Source organism: Branchiostoma lanceolatum, chromosome 6 (assembly GCF_035083965.1).
Source record: "Branchiostoma lanceolatum isolate klBraLanc5 chromosome 6, klBraLanc5.hap2, whole genome shotgun sequence".
Lineage (NCBI taxonomy): Eukaryota > Metazoa > Chordata > Leptocardii > Amphioxiformes > Branchiostomatidae > Branchiostoma > Branchiostoma lanceolatum.
In genome coordinates, this window is record NC_089727.1 from 16,592,527 (window position 1) to 16,608,177 (window position 15,651).

The 15,651-nt window shown below is 40.2% G+C and overlaps 2 protein-coding genes across 2 annotated transcripts; one reads left to right on the forward strand and one right to left on the reverse strand.

Moving 5' to 3' along the window:
- The first annotated feature begins 12 nt into the window (after positions 1-12).
- Positions 13-7,854, forward strand: LOC136436880 (lipoyl synthase, mitochondrial). Its single transcript, XM_066431268.1, has 11 exons — positions 13-137; positions 1,309-1,472; positions 1,963-2,056; positions 2,531-2,611; positions 3,186-3,342; positions 4,007-4,064; positions 4,673-4,801; positions 5,136-5,281; positions 5,733-5,803; positions 6,234-6,345; positions 7,022-7,854. Exons 1-11 carry the CDS (start codon positions 48-50, stop codon positions 7,090-7,092), a joined length of 1,173 nt encoding a protein of 390 aa, XP_066287365.1. The 5' UTR covers positions 13-47; the 3' UTR covers positions 7,093-7,854.
- A 523-nt stretch (positions 7,855-8,377) lies between these two features.
- Positions 8,378-15,037, reverse strand: LOC136436881 (leucine-rich repeat-containing protein 58-like). The gene is made up of 4 exons (XM_066431270.1): positions 14,472-15,037; positions 12,264-12,467; positions 11,108-11,310; positions 8,378-10,403 (listed from the first exon to the last, which is right to left on the reverse strand). Exons 1-4 carry the CDS (start codon positions 14,915-14,917, stop codon positions 10,210-10,212), a joined length of 1,047 nt encoding a protein of 348 aa, XP_066287367.1. The 5' UTR covers positions 14,918-15,037; the 3' UTR covers positions 8,378-10,209.
- Between the last annotated feature and the right edge of the window lie 614 nt (positions 15,038-15,651).

Genomic DNA, 15,651 nt, shown 5'->3' on the forward strand with positions numbered 1-15,651 from the left:
AAAGCCCTATCCCATTTTGAAGTGGTCTGTACTGTGACGTCATTAAAATGGCTGCCAAAGTTGGGACGTTTCTTCTAAGACAAGGCAAGATCGGTGATTTCCGAAGTCTACGCTGGCTTGATTTAGCACACAACCAGGTAAACTGTTGAAGCACAATGTTGTGATTCTACTGTGAACTAAAAGCTCATCAAAATCGATTCTGATCAGTTTGAAAAGTGATGTAAGACGAAAGGGCACTGGTGAGGTTTACGTAATCAAAACTTGCTCGATCCAGTTTGGGTGATGTTACGCAAGACCAAGGAGACCGAGGCTATTGTTGTTGTTGTTGCTATCGACAGGTTGTTTCTGTAAATAGTTTTTTTGTGCACTGTCAGTATGATTTTTGGGTACTATTAACAGGATGTTGCTGTCAATAAGGATTTGTTTGGGTACCATAAATTTGACAGGATGTTCCTTTGCAAGCTTTTGTTAATTTTGTGAATAACATCTCATGATTCTGTCAACCCTAACCCCTATATCTGCTAATAACCCTAACCCTGAGGATGATCATGTAGTATGATGCAAAATAAGACTTATTTCCTGAGCAAGAAAAATCAACTAGAATGGTGAAATTAAAAATAAATGTAAGAAAAAAAACATGACAGGTGACCACATACTTGAAAGTCAACCTCTCTACCCTTGCTTTGATTGGATGATTCAAAGTTTTTGATGCTTCCCGTCAATAAGCCTTTTTTTACTATTGACAGGAGGATTGGTGACACATACTTGTTATGATTTTAAAATCTGACGTTGATGGTAATTTGTAATGAAAACTTGTATCACTTACATGTAGGTTCAGCCTTAGGAAAGCAACAGTGAAAGGTGTGGTTGTGACCTGCTTTTGCTTCTGAATTATCAAATTGTTTGAATAAAAAGACTGTTTTTACACAACCAAGAGATTTATTCCACGGACGTTTCGGTGACCATCTGTCACCTTCTTCATGGCAGTTCTGACTGGCTCACATAGTAATGCAGCACAGGTGTTGCTGCTTATACACAATGAGATGCAAAAAAAAAATTCCCAAACGCAAATATTTACATTATACAAATCACAGGAGATAACATCACTATGCGGTCCCAAACGTATAGAAGTATGTATTATGTATAAGCAGCAACACCTGTGCTGCATTGCTATGTGAACCAGTCAGAACTTCCTTGAAGAAGGTGACAGATGGTCATCGAAACGTCGGTTGAATAAATCTCTTGGTTGTGTAAAAAGAGTGACTTACCAACCTGATTCACGGATATTGAATTGTTTGTTTGTTACAGAAACTGAGGTATGGCTGTGTGTTGTACAGCACCCTCCCACAGGAGAAGAAAGAGAAGATAACCAAGGGGCCGGGTCTGGGAGACTTCATCAGTGGTGAGGTGGAGAGGACAGACAGCTGGGACGATTACATGGGGAAACTCAAGCTAGAAAAGGGAGAAAAGAGGTTTGTGTGCTGGATGTGCCAGTTTTCGTTTTTGTTTGTATTGCATACCCGGTAAACCGCCTCAAGGTGTAACACACCAGGTTTGTACTGAAGAGTACAAGCTGCATATCCGAACAGATTTATATGATCCACACACATGTACACCGGGAAGGACCCCTACTCTTTTCAATAAGTGTGTTGGGTTCTTTAACATGCTCGAGGTGTGGCTCTCCTCAAACACGGGACCTCCATTTAACATCCTATCCGAGGGACGTCCCTAACCGAAGCTAGGTACTCATTTTCACCTGAGTAAAGTGGGGAAAGTCGTGTAAAGTGCCTTTCCCAAGGGCACAATGTCAACGGGACAAATCAGGGAAACCCTGCTGTATGCATGGTAACAACCCATGGCCAGATTTGAACCTGGTATCCCTGGGTTCTGGGGCCAAACACCCTGCCACTACGCTACCGTGATGCCACTTAAGCGCTGCTAACATTCTACTTTTTTTCACAGATTGAGACTGCCTCCATGGTTGAAGCGAGAAATTCCAATTGGCAAGAACTACCACAATCTGAAGGGAACATTGAGAGAGCTCAACCTTGCAACAGTAAGTAATATTGTGATCATTTGTATGTTCTTTAAAGGCAACCAAAGCAATATTAGGGCCCGAAAATCTGATTTTGAAAGTCAATTTATTTAGTCATTTCTATACTTGATTAGTTCAGACAACACTATCACAATGTATAGCAACGTCCATGATGCAAAAATATGACTTTGTTGTAATGTGAGAACTCACTGAAAATCGTGGCCGCAGTTTTTATAGGCTCGCAAAACTAACTTGATCATCATATGGCATGTTTTTGCATGGTTTTTAAAATGCTCTTTTGGTCCCTAATATTGCTTTGGTTGTCTTTAAATGGTCTAACCTACAACCTATATTCTGCCAGTCTTCAAATCAAACCCTCAATAGCATTGACAAATTAGGTAAGTGCTGATCTTTAGATTTTGCCTCTTTTAAGTGTACAAAATATGTATCTAACTTGTATCAAGAGTGTATTGATCCAATTTTTATAATTTTCAGGTGTGTGAGGAAGCTAAGTGCCCCAACATAGGAGAATGCTGGGGTGGGGGAGAGGATAAAACAGCTACTGCAACTATCATGGTCAGTTGTGAACTTGTGATTCAGATAACCTTCAGCACTCAACATTCAAGTTTCTAGTGCACCAGCACAGTGTTGTTACCATTTCGCAACAGGTTTTTAGCTAGGCATGCGTTCATGCGTCATTTGGATGCATGATACTTAGAGAACAAGGAAATTGGACGCCCTCTTTTTCAGCTGGACGCACAGAGGACCCCCTGTTTCCCTGGCAATTACAGACATGTTACTGTGTCACTGATTTAAGTCCTACCAGACACTGGGACAGCATGAAACTGATTGACATGCAAAACTACCATGAAATTGTTAATTCATAGAGCCCATTGGGAGACAGTTAGGGAACAAGCAGTTTTTAGTGCTCAAAATGGTCTGCTAAAAGTATGATAAGACTAAATTTTGGATCCCTTGTCTATAAATCCTAGCTAAAAGCCTGTTTCGCAACCTTAGACGTGAGAGTGCCGAATGTTATTAAAGACAGTAAGTAAACAAAGACATATTGGAAAATACTATTGAAGACTTCATTTTACATCTCCAGTTGTATATAGCTCATGATAGATGTATGGGGTGTTCCAACTTCCAGGTAATGGGGGACACTTGTACAAGGGGCTGCAGGTTTTGTTCAGTCAAGACAGCGAGGCGTCCACCCCCGCTGGATCCAAATGAGCCAGTCCACACAGCAGAGGCCATTTCCAGATGGGGGGTGGACTATATCGTCATCACTTCAGTGGACAGAGATGGTGGGTGACAGTTTTCTTGTCTATTAATCATAGATACGATGTGTTTGAACTGTTTCAATTTACAACTAAAGCTATGTTTGTACTTTGTAGTCTTGATTAGGGGTGGATACCGGTTTGGCTTAATAAGGTCCAAGTCCAAGTTTAGGTCCAGAGATTTAGGTTCAGGGTCAGACCTTAACCTGGACCTGATCCTGTCCAGTTGATGTTTTGTTTTATTATATAATATTAAGCATAGAGAATTAGTACTGACACGCATGACTATAAAAGTTTCTTGGTGAGAAGACTTTCAAGATAAACCAGTGTTTGATATTTGAATGTTACACTTATTTTAGATGCCTTTTTTGTCAGAGGGGGGACTCAAAACACTTTTTATCAAACAAAATAGAAACATACATTTGTACTTTGTTCAGGGTTTTTTGGACTCAGGTTTTTGGCTTTCAGGTTTTTTGGACTCGGTTCTTGGATGTTATAAAGGTCCGAATCAGGTCCAGCGAACCGGTATCCACCCCTAGTCTTGATACATACTTGATTGTCTTGAATCTATGTGCGATCTTCTCATCATTGAATGGTTTTATATTTTTTAAATACACTTTGCCTTGTGTTCAACAAGTTGTTATTTTTTACCAGTTTTGTAATCTTATTTTTGTGTGATCATCCTGTGCAGATGTAGCTGATGGTGGCTCGGCTCACTTTAGCGAGTGTGTGAAAGAGATCAAAAAGAGGTAGGCTTCTCTCTTTTTAAACAATTTGGTGGGGTTGTGTGGCGCAACGGCAGAGCGTTCGACTCAGAACCAAGAGGTCCCGAGTTCGAATCCTGTCATGTCACTGATCTTGTGCCCTTGGGAAAGGCACTTTACACGACTTTCCTCACTCGACCCAGGTGTAAATGGGTACCTGACTTCAGTTGGGGAAGGTCGTATTGAAGTCACCTGGTGGCGCCGAATGGCAGCCGCCCAGACCCTTGCGACAGTTCCACAAAATGCAAGTGTGGATAAGATATGTATATGTTGTGTATTAAATGAAACCTGTAAACCCTGCATCAATTCAGCGCTAGAAAGGCTGCCATTGCGGGTAATTTCTGACCAATAAAATCCATTATTATTATTATTTTAATTTGACAATTTCCAGCGAAGTTTATGAAAAAGCAAGATTGTTGATGAATTATGTCAGTATTTTTGTGCGATTGACTTGAAGTTAGGAAGATAACAACATTCTTATATAATGAAAGGAACCTAACTAGCATACCACAACATCTTTAACATTATAAAAAGTTATGACAAGCATTAAGCCAATGATTTCTTAAGCTGATCCACTCTTGATTAACATCAAGGATGCCATCGTTGTTGGTGGAGTGTCTGACACCAGACTTCCGGGGGAACATGGAGGCTGTCGGAACAGTTGCAAACTCAGGACTGGACGTTTATGCACACAACATAGAGACAGTCAAGAGACTCACACCGTAAGTTTGGTATTTCATTATGAATTGAATTTGGTTGGACAAAGTTATGTATTTCCTCAGCAACCAGTAAGGACTTTCAATTTGAGGAGGCAAGAAAAATATCTGTGATTGGAACGACTAAATTTGATTACAACAAGATTGCTAAGAGTGCTAAGATATACCTTTTTGGTTCTTGTTCAAGGTTTGTTCATGATCCGAGAGCAAAGTATGAAAAGCCCTTTACAGATACTGTCCCATGTGAATTAACAAAAGTGAAGTTACTACCACATGATCACCTAGTTGTGGGCTAGCAGAGATGATATATGTTCATTACACCATTATGTTCTTGTCCCAGGTTTGTCCGTGACCCGAGGGCAAAGTATGACCAGACCTTACAGGTGCTGTCCCATGTGAAGAAGGCTGTGCCTGGCATGGTGACTAAGTCCTCCATTATGCTGGGTCTAGGGGAAACTGATCAGGAGGTCAGGACCACCATGGAAGGTGAGGAGTGGGGAGGGGGGGCTCACGAGGAGCAGCTTGGACAGTTTAACATGGACTTGCACTGTTTTTGTTTGTATTGTGTGTTCTGAATCATAATTCCAAAGGTTTGTCAGTTGTCTGTGAATAGTTTTATCAGGTTGGGAAGTCATTGGATAACAAAGGTCTTTATAGACAACCAAGTGTTTTTACTTAAGCCGACATTTTGGTGACCGTCTGTCACTTTCCTCAGGGTGATACCGACTGGTGGGACAGTATTGCCCGTAGGTAGGTGACAGATGGTCACCAAAATGTCGGCTTAGTATGTGAAAACACTTTATTGTGTCCAAATAACTTCGTTATTCTTTGTTATCAGTTGGTATATTATTTCTGTGACTTACTAACACTACTTCTATGGTCAAAATAGCAAGATGAGCTTTGTATAAATCTGTACCATTCTTTTGCTTCTGCCAAGATCTACGGACGGCAGGCGTGGATTGCCTGACCCTCGGCCAGTACATGCAGCCTACCAAGAGACACCTCAAGGTTGGTCTTCTTTACTAATGTAGTAATGGGATTTCCTGAAACCATCCATACATGACAGGTTACTCATTACCTTAGAGTTAGAATTCTTTATGTACATGTATTAATAGTCAACCCCCAACATCTGACCCTTACCTCTTCCCTCATGACCTCAATGAAAAGCTGCCTGTCTGCATGCATTTGAGCTTCTCATGAATAAAAAAAGGTACAAACAAACAAAAAAACAAACACACTAACAAACACCATCTACATTTAAGAAAATGGTTATTTATAAGTTAGAGGTTGAGAACATATAAGTATGAAGCATTATGTAATAAATACCATTTTTTCAAAATGTCTCATATGCTTCCCAAATAAACAAAATGTATCATTTGACAACTTTGCCATGTGTCTCACCATGATAGCACTTAATATATCCACTTCACTAATATAGGTCCAGGAGTATGTGACTCCTGCCAAGTTTAAGCACTGGGAGGAGGTCGGAGGTGAGATGGGGTTTGCCTATACAGCAAGTGGACCCCTCGTCAGGTCTTCTTACAGGGCAGGTGAGCAACAAACTGTTTTGCATCTTACAGTTGATCATATACATACTTTGAGAATCTTGAGCAGTTCTTCCCATGTGTTATTTTTGGTTGTATATATTTTACATTATGTAATGGCTCAGGTGCAGGAAAACGTGTTAAAGGCAACCAAAGCAATATTAGGGCCAAGAAATGGAAATAGAAAAAATGCTGAAATCTTTATCGTACTGATTTTTACTAACATTGTTAACATTTACTAACATTTGCGTAATAACTTCATACTTTTAGGATTTTAAATCTGGGCAAAATCATACCGTACGATGATCCCCTTAGTTTCGCAACCCTACAAAAACTCTGGCCACGATTTTCTGTGAGTTCTCACATCACAACGACGTCATATTTTTGCATAATGGACGTTGCTAAACATTATGATAATGTTGTTTGAAATTAATCATGTGTAGAAATTACTAAATAAATAAATTGACTTTCAAAATCCGATTTCCGGGCCCTTACATTGCTTGGGTTTCCTTTAAAAACTTTTCCAGATAATGCCTTTTATTAGCACTATGGTTGTAGGCTGCAATATTCAATCGGCCTACATGATCGATTATTCTCAGTTTCTCAGCAATTGTTTGATAAAACATTACAGCCCATAGAAATACATGAATGTTACATTGATGTTTTTTTTCCTTGGTCATAGGTGAATTTTACATCAAGAACCTCCTAAACAAGAAGAAAGCTGAGGCAACCAAGGATAGTCAAGAGTCATGATTCCATACCATTATGGGTGGGAGTATCCAATGTGTATGTAATAACTAGTGGTGGCAGAGACACATGTGATAAAAATATATTATCGTTATTTTACATTTATGTTGTCATTGTTATGACGTAAAATTTTACAAGTGGAGATCTTTGAATGGGGAGTTTTTAACCTCCTTGCTGAGGTAGCCGTTTAGCACCAAATCTGTATTGGACACCGAGGCTAGGCAGCTGGGAGAAAGTTAATCTTAAGAAATATGATGATACTGGTGGTGGTTCGTCCAGACCCTTGTAGTGCCTAGTGGCACACAGAGCAGCAAGTTTCCTTTCTGTTTCAGCAGCAGGGTATATTTTTGCTCGCCCTTTCCCTTTAACGAGCTTGCGGTATCTCCTTAATAAACACGGGACCCCCTTCTGAAAGGATGATGCAGCCCCAACTGAGATGCTCTTCCCAGGATTTGAACCGGGGTCTCCATGTTAGCAGACCTAATTGGAAGCAGGAGCTCAACTGTGAGGCTGCTACCGGTTAAGCTAAAGGGACATCTCTACTGGTGATGGTAGATAGATAAAATGTTGTTGTGATGACAATGAACTTGGACTATTATATTATTGTGCAGTCTGGATCAGGGAATATATGCAGGAACCAGAAGTTGGAGGAAGCTGCTGGTATTGTGGCTCCTGAAGTTTTGAAGAGCCACCTGTCAATGATGTGCAGAACTGCACTACCACAAAACAATTGTAATGCAACAAGGATAGAGTAAACCTGGGAACTCATCTTGTCTTACGTTATTTCTCAATGGTGTAATTCGCCACACAGTTGCATCCCTTTTATGTCATATTTACAGGTTTGCGATAGCCAAACCTGTATTGTTACATTGCTTGTGGGATGCATGTAGCAGGGAGGCTTAAAGTAATCTTGTTACATCCAACATGTTGAGAATCATCGATGAGTGAAGGCTAGCACACTCTCTTCTTGATGCCCACTTGGTGACTTGTAAGTGCATGTATGTAAAGATGTAAAACTGATTTCCAATGTTGCATGGAAGAAAATTAGGCAGGTAAAGTGCTTTGAAGATACTTCAGATGTTTCACTTAGTGTTGTTACCTGCCTTGCATACATTACCATACTTTATCCAGTTCTGCTGCTAATGCTGGGGACTAGGCCCGAGCATAGATAAAAGAAAAAAACTTGGGAGCTCCAGCATAAAGCATATCTGGTTTAGGATGCTGTGTAAGCCAGGGAAGCCTGTTACTACCTTGGTATCTGGTGTATTTGATTAAAAAAACTCATTAAAACTGGTTCGTCAATGATCTGTATTAGAAGACATCAAGGCTGTTTGAGTCCATGAAGGAAAACCCCACAACACTGTACTAGCATTACACACTGTAGGTCTAGAACCCAGTATACTGGGTCGTTTCTTACAGGAAATTTCCTCAATGAGTATCACAGGTCTTTGCACATGAATAGGAACATCCCATTCTCCATGTTTGGTGTTCAATAGAACAGGTACACAATATAACAGGTACACAGTTACTCCTATCAACACTTCATATAGTCTCAGGTCTCTTGTTTACTTAATATCAAGGTAATCAGAGACCTCGGCTGGTACAGTTTACAATGCTCGTGCTATTTCAGCAATGACACTCTTTTTTTTGGATGTAGATTTCTTTTAGCAAGAAAATATCCTTTGATTCAATAGTTTGTTATATCAAAGTATGCAGTCAATATGTAGTGTTGGATGCTGTGTACATGTTATGTTTCCAGTCCTACGGATGGCATTCTTGATAAACATCTACATATGATTTTTGTTAGAATTAAAATATGAATGCAGTATAAGCAGTTTGGACACACAATCATGACTTTATGAATGACATCGTCTACATTTGTAGCGGCCAAATTTGATAAAGGAGTGCAAAAGGACAAAGCTTGTTTAGTGAATATACTGTAATAATTTTGCAGCAGTATTACGAAAGGCTTGAATTCTTATTCTCCAAGCAGAGGTATCGGTCGAGTGGGGTAGGAGTGTTCAGAATTTTTTACGTTCCTCTTCCTTTAATCCCAGACACTCTTACCCCACTCAACTGAAACTCGCTTGGAGAATATTGAATTCTTACCAGTACTTATAAATGTTGTCACACATGAAAGAAGCATTTCTTTTTTCAGACAACTGAACAATATTCAGGCATGAACAGATGTTATCCATTCAGTCAAGTTTGTGTTGCTGTATTTAAATCAACTACAGATATAAATGTAATACCTTTGTCCAAACACTGTCCATGTCCTAGAACATAAAATCAAGACTGACGTTAGGCCACACCAATTTAATTTCTTGGTTAACGGATATTTATTTTTCAAAAAATAAAAATCTGTTAAACAAGAAATCAAATTGGTGTGGCCTTACTGGCATAACTGCACAATGTCTAATAATAATTAATATACACATGTACTTGATATATACCTACTAAGGCTTCTTGCTTCTACAAAACGTCCAGTACAGCCACATGGCACATATATACTGATAGAGCAACGGCTATCATCATTAACACTCTCTATTGCACTTCTGTCTGAGACATTTCTTAATTCTGTCGCCTCTACAAAAACATCTTTTTCCAGTTTTGGTGGATACTACGTAGTAAAATACACACATATTTGACAAAAATTATTTGCTTCTTTACGTTACACTCATATCCATGAGAGCTTATATTTCGTATGTACAAAGATGGCTGCGTTTTGGTAAATCTAGTCAGGCCTCACCAGTCACAAAATACACTACTTCCAACTGAAGGTAGCAACAATCTATCCTGCCTGCATTTTGCCTTTACATCAATTAAGCTTTGTTTCAAGCTCGAAAAGGCAACACTTAACCAAAAATATTCTTTCTGCGATATGGAACATTCACCATACATTTTGTAGAAAAGGATTTGTCTAGTAAGTACGTTGTACATATTCTCACAAGTGCACTTCCACATACATTTTAGTTCCGGCAGTAATTTGCAACAGACTTTACTGTTTGGTAGATTTGTCATCAAATGAGCACCAGTAGCCATTTTGGACTAATACTCACACTTACGCTTAAAATCTACAGAAATGAAAACATTACGAAGCTACGTTTTGAACCAGGCACGCGGCTATCCCAGAAGCACCTTCTTCATTTTGTTGGCAGGCACGTTGTGTTCGTCCTCGGATTCCGAGTCGCTGAAGGCGAGATCGTGGCCCGTGTCGGTACAGTTTGGCGAGCAGAGGTACTGCAGTAGAGGGAGGCGATACTTTCCACAGAAGTCAACGAACTTGACGTTTTTGACACGGGACTCGAAGTACACGCCTGTAATATAGAGGAGACGGATAGAGTCACAAAATGACTACCACAATTTCGAAGCAAAGGTGAAGATCTAGACAAATAGTTGCCATCAAATTTTATACCTGGTTTGTGGCATCAAATAGCAGATCCTTGAGTGTTTGATGAATACATGTAGATCTATCAAAATCTATCCCATTCTTGGATTGCAATTGGGGGATGGGACAGAGTTAGGGAGGGGTATGTAGTTGAACATAGTCCTAAATGCCCCATTCCTGCAATAACAGTATTGTTCAACCAAGGACATCATATCTACAGACACCCTTAGTAAATTTGCTCCACAACTAACGGCCCAAAATGTGTTAAAGCACCTTGTAGCTTAGTTATCATTCAATGGCAACAGATCTTTAAATTGAATAAAAAGACTTTTTACACAACCAAGAGATTTATTCCACCGACGTTTCGGTGACCATCTGTCACCTTCTTCAAGGCAATTCTGACTGGTTCACATACATTGTAGCAATGCAGCACAGGTGTTGCTGCTTATACATAATGAGATGCATTCCCAAACGCAAAATATGTGCTGCATTGCTATGTGAACCAGTCAGAATTGCCTTGAAGAAGGTGACAGATGGTCACCGAAACGTCGGTGGAATAAATCTCTTGGTTGTGTAAAAAGAGTAGATGATGAAACTATTCATGGAGATCTTTAAATCCATACTAAAACTTGCCTTTGCACTTTGGGTTGACACAACTACAGGCTCCATCCAGGTACTGTACAAGTGTGGCCGGTAAGTTGTCTGGAGAGTACGTAACACCCTGGTTCTTCACCACTCTCGCTGCCAGCTCCAGCATCGATGGCGGGTCATAGGTCAGATCACGGACAAACCGGACTACCAGAGGGTTGCCACGCAAACTCAGCTCTTGAAGATTTCTGGAAAAAATGTTCGATAATTTGCTTAAACATTCCTGAGTAATAGAAATATCCAACGTAAAATGATATGTCACTATTCACTTATATTACAACCCTACAATCAGTACTCAATGAGCGTCATACACTATAATATAGACTTCTTCAGACTATACAAAAAAGTAAAAATATAATATGCTTTCAAGAATTGGAAAGAAAGTCTGCTACTAAACTTTGCACATAGTTCTGGGGTCAAAATTAAAATCACAAAGTCAGTTCTGCGGCTTTTACGGCTACAAGGCAATGCATCTATTCTAAGTTTTGTGGGTATGTTGATTTCGTAAACATGTTCTACTCAAAGTCTATTTCTATGATGTAATTGATATCATTATTGTACGTTTTTAACCGATTGTTTATGTAATTTTGTATGTTGTACGGGGGAGACAAATGGCAGCGGTAATTTATACAACCTGTACATGTTTTGTCTCCCTGTCTACTCGCTGTAATATGGCAAAAGTCAAATAAAGAAATCCAAGAGACTGAACTTCCTACACTTGAACCTCGAAGGAGGGGGGGGCGACATGATCCAGGTATTCAAACTCGTCAAGGGGCCGGGTTTGACCGCATCGAGCCAAGCAGACTATTTAACTTCAAGACTGATGCTCGGACCAGGGGTCTCCCCTACAAGATCGCCAAACCCCTAGCCAAGAAATCAACGAGACGTAACTTCTTTACTGTCAGGGCAATTAACCTCCGGAACAGACTTCCTGCGGACGTGGTAGCAGCTGACACTGTCAATGTCTTCAAATCCAGACTAGACTATGGAAGACTAGACCAGACTAGACTATGGAAGGGTTTGGAGTATGCACCCACATAGACTCTGGACATTTATGTACTTTATGCTGTTGTTTACAAACAGAACTTACAGGCAATAGCCTCTTTCTGTTATGTCAATAGTCAATAGACTAGTGTCTGACCTGAGCTTGATCATCTCTGTTGGTAAGGTGGTGAGCGTGTTGTTGTGTAGACTGAGCGAGCGTAGACTCTTCATCCTGCTCAGCTCCCTGGGCAGGTGTTGCAGTCTGTTGTCACACAGAACCAGACAGGACAGGTTTGACAGGGTGCTCACTTCCACTGGTACACTGGTCAGGTAGTTACCTCCTAGGTACAGGAGCTCCAAGCTAGGTGAAGACAATTATATTGAACGTCAATGAAGGATAGACATCCAGGCCATAAGATACAATCAATCATTTGCGAGCATCAGGGTCTGATGTATGGCAGATACAGACATGCATAACTAGTAATAAGATACTCTCCAAGCAGAGGTAAGATCCGGGGTATTTTCGACGTGTTTTCGCGGTATTGTATACATGTAATACGTCTTTCTTCTAAAAGTGAATGTGATGTGTGTACATCTGAAATGTATGTGGACATGTATACATATGCATCATGTTGTTTTAAATTCCAGATTTTGATATATAATTGGAATTATTGAGCACAAAATCGGGACATTCTCATACTACCACAGAGCTGCTAACAATTCAGAAAGGTGCTTGTCAAGCAAAACAACATATGCTTTTCTTATACTCAGACATTTGGGCCGTTGCCATGTCAGCAACTCTGTACTGAGCCCCCCTACAAGCAATTCGACAAGGTTCAATCAAGCCAAATCCCACCATTTAGCGATAGTCATGCATGTAGTTATCCAGAGCTCCCAATACATCAGGGGAAGGAAATGTGAGAATTACCCTGTCCACCCTTGCCTTATTGAACTTTCCAATGAAATGACGGTAACACTTTTCCCCTGGATGTTGGCATGGAATAATCCCTTAGTGGGTTGGTGACGTCAGTAGACTGGATGGAAAGCATCACTTCGACACTTAAGAAAGCCCAGAGGACCATAGAAAGTTTCTATGGACTTTCTTGAAGTCTAAGTGAACAGTTAAGGACTGACTCTTCACCTACATTGACGTCAAACTTTGGTTGCTTATCAGATGCCCTTGGAAAATGGGTTTTTCTACTTTTGCGCTGTCTAGTAAACACTGGGCAGATGCAACATAATGCTAACAAGTAACATCCAGGCAAAGGCTACGCAGTACCCAAGAAGACTGAAGGAGAAGAAATGTTTTTATGAAAACTCAATTTGACCAGATTTGCAATGTACCTTAATTTTGACTTAATATACTCATTTGATACTTTTGATTATTCCTTAACATTTTCTTGCAAAGTTTAAGCTTTCTAGCTGTTAAAGGACAAGGGGTGACTGGATAATGTCATTTGCATCAAGAATACAATCCTTTTGCTGTGTATGTACTGTAATTCTTGATTTGTTAGCTGTAACTTAATTTTAGCTGATCTAACTGTCAAGTTGGTCACCCGCTAAAATTTCATCATCTCAAATATTTGATCACTGATATTTGAGACAGTAATGTTTGTTCCCACTGTTAAAATTAAGTGCCGTGACCTACTCCATTTTCCCTCAATCGCTATATTTTCCTGCCGCTATATCAAAGTGATTTACAGTATTTCCCCACAGATCAACCCAGACAGAAATGATTGACACAACATTATAATTAGCCTCAATCATGTCACAAGACAATGTGATAAACCACATCAGTCTAGCCAAGGAGGTTATCTCCATGTTTGGTTCAGCACAGAATGACTGTGCACTATTCCATAGACAAAGACTGCTGTCCAACAGGCTTTGTTGGTGACATTTGATCTGTAGGGTGACTTAAAGAGTTTTGTGCTGACTCATGTCAGGTGAGGTGGGTTAGATTTATGGCAGGTGTAATTAAATGGAAGCAATGACATGCAGTTTGTTGTTAGAGGGCAAGGATACTAGAGAAGGGCTATTAGTACAGTTTCAAGTCATATAGGCGAATAAAGGGTGTCATTTTTAAAACTCTAAGTAAAGTATAACCAAGGACATTATCCTATATAATATCGTGGTATAACCTTTGTATTCAAATTCATTGGCAATAATGTCACATATTATGCTGGGATTCTGGTAATGTTTTCAGGGTAAATTCTTACATCTCGAGACAAGCTGTTGTATTTTTGTGATTTTTACATAATCTATGATCATAAGTCAGGGACGAATACTCATGCGAATGATGAAATCACGGAAGTGAATTTGTTTATCTAAACATTTACACAAGGTAACTAATTGGATTTCAACTCACCCTTGCATGTTCTCTATCTCCGGTGGTAGAGTTCTTATCCTGTTGCCCCCTAAGTACAAAGCTTTCAGTTTGTCCATTTGCGTGAGTTGAAAGGGAAAATCCGTGAAAAGATTCCCGCTGAGGTTCAGCACTTCCAGGGACGGGGCGAGGTGGAAGTCCTTGGGGAGGGCGGACTCGTCTAGCCGGTTGTTTTTCACGATCAGAGTACGAAGTCTGGGGAGTTGTACGATCTCTTCAGAAATGTAACTCAAGTGGTTCGAGCTAAAATCGAGGATTTCGAGACATTTGAACTGAGAAATGGCCCGTGGTAAGACGGCTATGCGGTTGTGAGTTAGGAGGAGGGTCTTACAGTCCAAGGCACCGGCCGTCTGTGTCAACTGCTCGGGGAACAGCTCCAGGTCGGACCGAGAGAAATCCACGACGTTTTCAGCGTCGTCGTCATCCATGGTCCGTCTTCTTAGCACCAAGATGATTCTTGAAGATGTTCTTGTTGTGAAGGAGGTTGCTGTTGGATCTTATCTATCTTCTCAGTCGGGTTTTAACGACGATCTTTCCGGTGGGGTTCCTGATATTTTGCTGATATAAATCTCTGAGCCCGACCACACGAAGCCTTTGTAACATCCGGCTACTCGTATATTTTCCGGCTATAACGTCATGACCCACTGTACGTGAGGAAAGGAAGCAGGAAAATGGCGTGACATCTTCTAGACTGTTTTGTAACTGGTGTAACTGATAAGTTCCATGCTGCTGACCCTCTTTACAAGACAAAAGTTATCCCTTTTACGCAACCGCTAGGAATGCTATTAAAAACCAGGGACAGATCACTAACTATCGCAACAGAATGAGTTCTCGGAAACTGAAATTCCTCTACGTTTTAGAAATAAAAATATTTATGATAATGATAAACACATTAAAAACAAATATCATTTCCTTGATAACACTTTTCTTCATAAGTCCTAACATGATTAGATAACAACCCTTTGTAAGCAAAACGGATGGTCCCCTACTATGACTTGACCAATAGGAACGCGTTTCGTCATTGTACAAATGATGGACGCGTTCACTGTGCCTTGGGAGGGGTGTTGAAAACTTTGAGGTAGTACAGCCCTTGCTTCCATGGCTTCAGGCAATGAATATCATGTCTCTTGGAAGACCTCTATTACTTGCGACTCAAGGACTT

What these genes read in the sequence shown, in the direction of transcription:
- LOC136436880 (XM_066431268.1), top strand. Translation starts at nt 48, where the DNA reads ATGGCTGCCAAAGTTGGGACGTTTCTTCTAAGACAAGGCAAGATCGGT. An exon ending in TTGATTTAGCACACAACCAG is followed by an intron (nt 138 to 1,308) that starts GTAAACTGTTGA and finishes TGTTTGTTACAG; the next exon opens with AAACTGAGGTATGGCTGTGT. An exon ending in CTACCAAGAGACACCTCAAG is followed by an intron (nt 5,804 to 6,233) that starts GTTGGTCTTCTT and finishes TCACTAATATAG; the next exon opens with GTCCAGGAGTATGTGACTCC.
- LOC136436881 (XM_066431270.1), bottom strand. Translation starts at nt 14,917, where the DNA reads ATGGATGACGACGACGCTGAAAACGTCGTGGATTTCTCTCGGTCCGAC. An exon ending in GAGATAGAGAACATGCAAGG is followed by an intron (nt 12,468 to 14,471) that starts GTGAGTTGAAAT and finishes GTCTTCACCTAG; the next exon opens with CTTGGAGCTCCTGTACCTAG. An exon ending in TGTCAACCCAAAGTGCAAAG is followed by an intron (nt 10,404 to 11,107) that starts GCAAGTTTTAGT and finishes TCTATATTACAG; the next exon opens with GCGTGTACTTCGAGTCCCGT.